The sequence below is a fragment of the Leucoraja erinacea genome, chromosome 2, assembly GCF_028641065.1.
Source record: "Leucoraja erinacea ecotype New England chromosome 2, Leri_hhj_1, whole genome shotgun sequence".
In the NCBI taxonomy this organism is placed as follows: Eukaryota; Metazoa; Chordata; class Chondrichthyes; order Rajiformes; family Rajidae; genus Leucoraja; species Leucoraja erinaceus.
This window is the reverse complement of record NC_073378.1, coordinates 24,943,836-24,952,259: the sequence shown is the minus strand read 5'-3', so window position 1 is coordinate 24,952,259 and position 8,424 is coordinate 24,943,836. Positions and strand designations below refer to the sequence as shown.

Sequence of the window (8,424 nt, the reverse complement as noted above, 5' to 3'; positions counted from 1 at the left end):
TAGCCTATAAACCAGCACGTCTTTGGAGTGTGGGAGGAAACCGGAGCACCCGGGGAAAACCCACGCGGGTCACAGGGAGAGAACGTACAAACTCCGTACAGACAGCACCCGTAGCCAGGATGGAACCCGGGTCTCTGGCGCTGCACCATTGTTAGGGTTATTTGTTGGGTGCCAAAAGATTTTTCTCATTGTTCAGTGAACAATTGGATCAAAAATATTTAAGAAATCAGTCATCAATCCGTTTTGTATTTAATTAATTCATTTTAAATTTAATTTTTAATTCATTTTCATTTTAATTTAATTCATTTTAAATTTAATTTAATTCTATTTTTTCCTTTGTTTTGAAGTTTTAATCATCTTTCTCCTTATGATTTTCAGTAGGACAGTAAACAAGTGGAAATAGTAACTAGGAATGTTGACAATTTCAACTGTTCTCATCATTACCTCAGGTATCATTTTTCATTTCCATTTTAATTTATTCTGCAGTTTCTTTTAAGAGATCAAAGCCCTAAGTTACAGTTAACTCACTAGGTGATGAAGCTGGAGAGGGAGCAGGCGGGTGCAGATGTGTGAAAACGCACACCTCCACATTTAGTCAGTCTGAAGATGGGTCTCGACCCGAAACGTCACCCATTCCTTCTCTCCACAGATGCTGCCTGTCCCGCTCCAGCATTTAGTGTCTATCTTCGGTGTAAACCAGCATCTGCAGTTCCATCCTACAGTACTAACGGCCTCAATGGTGACCCTCGGACTATCCTTGATCCGACTTTAGAGTCTAGAGTGTGTTATTATCGTTTGTCCCAGAAACAACAATGACATTCTCACTTGCTGCAGCACAACGCAATATGTAAACATAGTACACAGTGAACAATAGTGTTGGGCCAGTCCAGAACCAGGGGCCACTTAGAATTAAGGGGAGGTCATTTAAGACTGGATAGACTCGGCTTGTACTCGCTAGAATTTAGAAGACTGAGGGGGGATCTTATAGAAACTTACAAAATTCTTAAGGGGTTGGACAGGCTAGATGCAGGAAGATTTTTCCCGATGTTGGGGAAGTCCCGAACAAGGGGTCACAGTTTAAGGATAAGGGGGAAATCTTTTAGGACCGAGATAAGAAAAACATTTTTCACACAGAGAGTGGTGAATCTCTGGAATTCCTGCCACAGAGGCCAGTTCATTGGCTATATTTAAGAGGGAGTTAGATGCGGCCCTTGTGGCTAAAGGGATCAGGGGGTATGGAGAGAAGGCAGGTACAGGATACTGAGTTGGATGATCAGCCATGATCATATTGAATGGTGGTGCAGGCTCGAAGGGCCGAATGGCCTACTCCTGAACCTATTTCCTATGTTTCGATGAGGTGAGAAAAAACTTTTTCACCCAGAGAGTTGTAAATTTGTGGAATTCCCTGCCACAGAGGGCAGTGGAGGCCAAGTCACTGGATGGATTTAAGAGAGAGTTAGATAGAGCTCTAGGGGCTAGTGGAGTCAAGGGATATGGGGAGAAGGCAGGCACGGGTTATTGATTGTGGATGATCAGCCATGATCACAATGAATGGCGGTGCTGGCTCGAAGGGCCGAATGGCCTCCTCCTGCACCTATTTTCTATGTCTATGTAATATGATAAACCAGAGAGAAACTAAAAGTTCTTGTTGAGGTAGGAGTTGATATCCACCATAACCGACCCCTCAAAGCACTTCAACACCACGGACTTTGGTGCCACTGGTCGATAGTCGTTGAGGCACGTCACCTTACTCTTCTTGGGCACTGGTATAATTGATGCCCTTTTGAAGCAGGTGGGAACCTCAGAGCTTATTAATGAGAGGTTGAAAATGTCCAGTTAAACTCAGCCAGTTGGTCCGCACAGGTTTTTAGAACACGACCAGGTATACCATCAGGTCCAGGCGCTTTTCGAGGGTTCATCCCCGCTGAAGGATCTTCTGACGTCGGCCTCTGTGACTGAGACTGAAATACCATCACAGCGAATGGGGGCTCGGGAAGGCACATCAGTGTTCTCCCTATCAAAGCGTGTGTAAAATGCATTGAGCTCGTCAGGCAGTGATACTTTGCTGTCGTTTGAGCCGCCTCCTGATTTCGCCTTGTATGTGATGGCATTCAAGCCCTGCCACAGCTGCCGAACATCTTACTGGCTTTACCTTGCACTAAACTTTATTCCCTTATCCTGTATCTACACTGTAAATGGGTTGATTGTAATCATGTATTGTCTTTCCGCTGACTGGTTAGCTACGCAACAGAAGCTTTTTACTGCACCTCAGTACACGTGACAATAAACTAAACTAAACTGAGATTCACCAGGATGATACCTGGGCTTTAGTAACAGCGAGCGGGTGGATAGGCAGGGACTTTACTCTTTGGAGTGTAGTCAGGGCTCTTAAAGATAGCGGAGTCAGGGGATTTGGGGAGAAGGCAGGAACGGGGTACTGATTGTGGATGATCAGCCATGATCACATTGAATGGTGGTGCTTGCTTGAAGGGCCCACTCCTGCACCTATTGTCTATTGCAGGAGGCTGAGGGAGGGGTGACTTTAGTGAGGTGTACAAGATCATGAATGGCACGGATAATGTGAACGCTCACAGTCTTTTTCTCCAGGATAGACTATTCTAAAACTAGAGGGCACAGGCTAAAGGTGAGAGGGGAGAGATTGAAGTGAGACCTCAGGGGCAACTTATTCCACTCAGAGGGTGGTCTGCTTCTGGAACGAGCTGCCGGAGGAAGCTATAAATATACAATTATGACCTTTAAAAGACATTTGAACAGCCAGAGATAAACAGAATGGAAGAATTTTGATGCATCTTTGTTCTCCCCTTCTCATCTTTCAGTTTGAATAAGGGTTCCAGTCCGAAACGTCACCCATTCCTTCCCTCCAGAGATGCTGCCTGACCCGCTGAGTTACTCCAGCACTCTGTGAAACGTCACCTATCCATGTTCTCCACAGATGCTGCCTGACCCGCTGAGTTACTCCAGCACTCTGTGAAACGTCACCTATCCATGACAAGGGGTCACAGCTTAAGGATAAAGGGGAAATCCTTTAAAACCGAGATGAGAAGAACTTTTTTCACGCAGAGAGTGGGAACTCTCTGCCACAGAGGGTAGTTGAGGCCAGTTCATTGGCTATATTTAAGAGGGAGTTAGATGTGGCCCTTGTGGCTAAGGGGATCAGGGGGTATGGAGAGAAGGCAGGTACGGGATACTGAGTTGGATGATCAGCCATGATCATATTGAATGGCGGTGCAGGCTCGAAGGGCCGAATGGCCTACTCCTGCACCTAATTTCTATGTTTCTATCCATTTTCTCCACAGATGCTGCCTGACCCGCTGAGTTACTCCAGTATTTTGTGTCTATATTGATTTAGAGGGCCTTGGGCCAAATATCTTTCTTAACCTGTCCCGTCCATGTACATGTCCAAATGTCCATTAAATGTTGTTACTGCATCAGCCTCAACGACCTCCTCTGGCAGCTTGTTCCATACACCCACCACCCACCCACCTAAGTGGAAAAGTTGCTACCTCAGATTCCTATTAAATCTTCTCCCCTTCACCTAAAAACCTATGTCCTCTGGTCCTCGATTCCCCTACTCTGGGCAAGAGACTCTGCCCGATCTATTCCTCTCATGATTTTATACACCTCTACATGTTCCCGATGTTGGGGGAGTCCAGAACCAGGGGTCACAGTTTAAGAATAAGGAGTAAGCCATTTAGAACGGAGACGAGGAAACACTTTTTCTCACAGAGAGTGGTGAGTCTGTGGAATTCTCTGCCTCAGAGGGCGGTGGAGGCAGGTTCTCTGGATATTTTCAAGAGGGAGCTAGACAGGGCTCTTAAAAATAGCGGTCAGGGGATATGGGGAGAAGGCAGGAATGGGGTACTGATTGTGGATGGTCACATTGAATGGCGGTGCTGGCTTGAAGGGCCGAATGGCCTACTCCTGCACCTATTGTCTATAACATCACTCCTCATCCTCCTGCGCTCCAAGGCATAGAGTCCCAGCCTGCTCAACCCTCGCTTTTGCTCACACTGTCTAGTCCTGGCAACATCCTGGTAAATCTTGTCTTGCAGTTACAAGGGAAAAGTCCAAGGTCTGCAATGGGGTAGGTTGGAAGATCAAGGCTACATCTGGTTTATGGACGGATTTTTCAGTGTTCTGTAAACAAGAGGGAAGAATCTGTTCTTGAATCTGGTGGTGCGCGCTTTCAAGCTGTAGAATCTAAGCCACCAGGTTAGTTTAGTTTAGTTTATTATCACATGTATTGAGGTACAGTGAAAATACTTTGTTGCGTGCTAACCAGTCAGCGGAAATGATTACAATCGATTCATTTACAGTGTACAGATACATGATAAGGGAATAACGTTTAGTGAATGAATGAAAAAATGTTACTAGTCAAGTTTATTCACATACAAGGAATTTGCCTTGGTGCTCTGCTCGCAAGTAACAACACGATAAACAGTAAACAATTAAAAATAAAACATCATTTAAACATGTGAATGAAATAAAATACCAGAGCAAAAGGAGGCTACAGACTTTTGTTTATCGGGTAGAGCTACTACTCGTGGAACAAAGCTGTTTTTATGTTTGTCTGTGGCAGCTTTGACAGTCCGGAGTCGCCTTCCAGAGGGAAGTGATTCAAAGAGTTTGTGTCCAGGGTGAGAGGGGTCAGAGATGATCTTGCCCGCTCGCTTCCTGGCCCTTGCAGTGTACAGTTCATCAATGGAGGGAAGGTTGCAGCCAACAACCTTCTCAGCTGATTGAACGAGCGAGGTAGAGGGCCGGTCCCACTTGCCGATTTTCTTCGGTGACTGCTGGCGTCATATCAGTGTCGTCAAAAGATTTTGAACATTTCAAAATCCAGCGGCGACAAAAAAAATGTTGCGACACTTGAAAACCACACCGCGTGTCAATACGTCATCACGTCGCATCACGCCCCATACGTCAGTCAATGATGCCGGCAGTCGCCGAGTGGGACACGCCCTTAAAGCCAGTAAAGTCCGATCAAGTACAATAGACAATAGGTGCAGTAGTAGGCCATTCGGCCCTTCGAGCCAGCATCGCCATTCAATGTGATCATGGCTGATCATCCACAATCAGTACCCCGTTCCTGCCTTCTCCCCATATCCCCTGACTCCGCTATCTTTAAGAGCGCTATTTAGCTTTCTCTTGAAAGCATCCAGAGAACCGACCTCCACCGCCCTCTGAGGCAGAGAATTCCACAGACTCACCACTCTCTGTGAGAAAAAGTATTTCCACATCTCCATTCTAAATGGCTTACTCCTTGTTCTTAAACTGTGGCCCCTGGTTCTGGACTCCCCACAACATTGGGAACAAGTTTCCTGCCTCTAGCGTGTCCAAACCCTTAACAATCTTATAACACCAGGATAGTGCGAGGGTCACCAATGAGGTAGATAGTAGTTCAGGACTGCTGTGTGGTGGGACTAGTGTAGATGGGGAATGTTGGTGGGTGTGGGCAGGTTGGGCTGGAGGGTCTGTTGTGACTGTATGTTGGGTTAACGGTCTTGTTTGTTTGTGTTGCAGCCTCCATGTGTTGCCAGCCTCGTTCGCTGGGAGTGTGTGTGCACTGAGCGCTTCCCCCGCTGGCACCCCGGGCACCCCTCGACGCCTGAGCCTGGCGGAGTCGTTCACCAACCTGAGGGAGGGCACCACAACCACCAGCACCTCCCTGGGGCTGGTGCGTCTACTGAAGGAGAGGGGGATCTCAGCTGCCGTCTACCAGAGCCTGGCCCCCGGCCTCCAGCTGCCCAAACCCCCCACGCTCCCCTCCACCCCTCCCAACTCCCCCCTGCTCCCCGCTCCCGGCCCCTGGCCCGATGCCCGGGCCCCTTGCGGCCCCGACGATCCCTTCCTGACCTCGCTGCCAGCCAGCTCGCTGCTGAAGGAGCTGAGGGGGGGGGACAAGACCACCAGGCATGTGGACAGCCAGACGGAGGTCAGCATGGCCAGGATCGACCTGGTGGCCAAGGTGAAGCGGCTGGGCATCGGCCGGGCGCTGCGGGACCGCACAGTGGACGATGGCGACCGCCACACCGCGGCCACGCTGCTGAGAGACGGACAGTCGCCGGGTTACGGCCACATCTCCCGCAGCCCCATCGGTGGTCTCCAGCTCGGAGCCGGCATCCGCAGGAACCGCAGCCTGCCCACCATGGTGGGGCCCAGCATGCAGATGAGGGGACCCGTCTCCGAGCCCACCGGCATCCTGATGGGGGCTGCGTTACCTGGCCATCCGGACCCGCAGTGAGCTGAATGTACGAGGGGACACCACGCCATCCTGCAGCCCTCAGCACAAAATCACGGGCTGGCACGGTGGCGCAGCGGCAGAGACCCGGGTTCCATCCTGACTACGGGCGAATTCTGTGCCGAGTTTGTACGTTCTCCTTGTGACCTGCATGGGTTTTCTCCGGGCGCTCCGGTTTCCTCCTGCACTCATTAAGTTACATGAACGGAATTAGGCCATTCGGCCCATCGAGTCTACTCCGCCATTCAATCATGGCTGATCTATCTCTCCCTCTCAACCCCATTCTCCTGCCTTCTCCCCGTAACCCCTGACACCCGTACAAATCAAAGATGTGCAGGCTTGTAGGTTAATGGGTGGATGTAAATTGTCCCAAGTTTATGTAGGATAGTGTTAGTGTGTGGGGATCGCTGGTCGGTGTGGACTCGGTTGGCCAATTGGCCCGTTTCCACGCTGTATCTCTAAACTAGTGCACGGGGTGATCGCTGGTCGGCGCGGACTCGGTGGGCCGAAGGGCCTGTTTCCATGCTGTATCTGTAAACCTTAAAGAAACAAAGCAGGCAGTGACATAACTACTGATGGCTTCTCTCTCGGTGTCCAATACATTGAATTAGTGCCTGATAGGATTAGAACAAGCCTTGTATGATAATGTACATAGAATACCGGCCCTAAACTCAGTGTAAGTGTACGGTCCTCTCCTATACATATGTATATATTAAGCAAGGAGTCGGATGTGAAACACACTCACATTGAAGTGGATGTTTTGTGAATCCTGGCCGGTTGGTTGGACTTTGCACTCTGTCTGCTCCACAATCAGAATGGGAGCGGCTTTCATCAGGTCACCTGATTGGACCAGATCGGCCCATCAAGTCTACTCCGCCATTCAATCGTGGCTGATCTATCTCTCCCTCTCAACCCCATTCTCCTGCCTTCTCCCCCATAACCTCTGACACCCGTACTAATCAAGAATCTATCCATCTCTGCCTTAAATATATCCACTGACTTGGCCTCCACAGTCGTCTTGTGGCAATGAATTCCACAGATTTACCATCCTCTGACTAAAAAAATTCCTCCTCATCTCCTTCCCAAAGGAACGTCCTTTAATTCTGAAGCTGTGACCTCTGGCCCTAGACTCTCCCACTAGTGGAAACATCCTCTCCACATCCACTCTATCCAGGTCTGTGCGATGGAAATGCCCCGAGTGATCTGATGGTCGTTTATTAATACAGGCGATAGGTCGAACCGAGAGAGTAATTTTAACGTGTAAAAAGGAACCGAAGGTATTCACAGAGTGCTGGAGTAACTCAGCGGGTCAGGCAGCAACTGTGGAGAACATGGATAGGTGACGTTTCACAGAGTGCTGGAGTATCAATAGACAATAGGTGCAGGAGTAGGCCATTCGGCCCTTCAAGCCAACACCACCATTCAATGTGATCATTCACAATCAGTACCCCGTTCTTGAAAGCATCCAGAGAATCGACCCACACTGCCTTCTGAGGCAGAGAATTCCACCGATTCACAACTCTATGTGTGAAAAAGCATTTCATCTCCGTTCTAAATGGCTTACCCCTTATTCTTAAACTGTGGCCCCTGGTTCTGGACTCCCCCAACATCGGGAACATGTTTCCTGCCTCGAGCGTGTCCAAATCCATAACAATCTTATACGATTGAATAAGAATCCCACTCGTCCTTCTAAATTCCAGATAATACAAGCCCAGCCGCTCCATTCTCTCAGCATATGACAGTCCCGCCATCCTGGGAATTAACCTTGTAAACCTACGCTGCACTCCCTCAATAGCAAGAATGTCCTTCCTCAAATTAGTGGACCAAAATTGCACACAATATTCCAGGTGTCTCACTAGGGCCCTGTACAACTGTAGAATGACATCTTTGCTCCAATACTCAACTCTTGTTATAAAGGCCAACATGCCATTAGTTTTTTTCACTGCCTGCTGTACCTGCATGCTTACTTTCAGTGACTGATGAAGAAGGACCCCCAGATCCCGTTGTACGTCCCCTTTTCCCAACTTGACGCAATTTGGATAATCTGCCTTCCTGTTTTTGCCACCAAAGTGGATAACCTCACATTTATCCACATTAAACTGCATCTGCCCACTAACCCAACCAGTCCAAGTCACTCTGCAGCCACAGAGCTTTGCACAGAG

The 8,424-nt window shown here is 48.7% G+C and overlaps 1 protein-coding gene across 1 annotated transcript in view; it reads left to right on the top strand.

The window, feature by feature from the left end:
- The window catches only part of LOC129705333 (trafficking kinesin-binding protein 1-like), an 18,679-nt gene extending 11,569 nt beyond the window's left edge, over positions 1 to 7,110 (top strand). The window contains exons 2-3 of the mRNA XM_055648858.1: positions 382 to 449; positions 5,545 to 7,110. Coding sequence (XP_055504833.1) covers positions 382 to 449; positions 5,545 to 6,265 — 789 coding nt within the window. The 3' untranslated portion in view covers positions 6,266 to 7,110. The remainder of the gene's footprint in view (positions 1 to 381; positions 450 to 5,544) is intronic.
- The last annotated feature ends 1,314 nt before the right edge of the window (positions 7,111 to 8,424 follow it).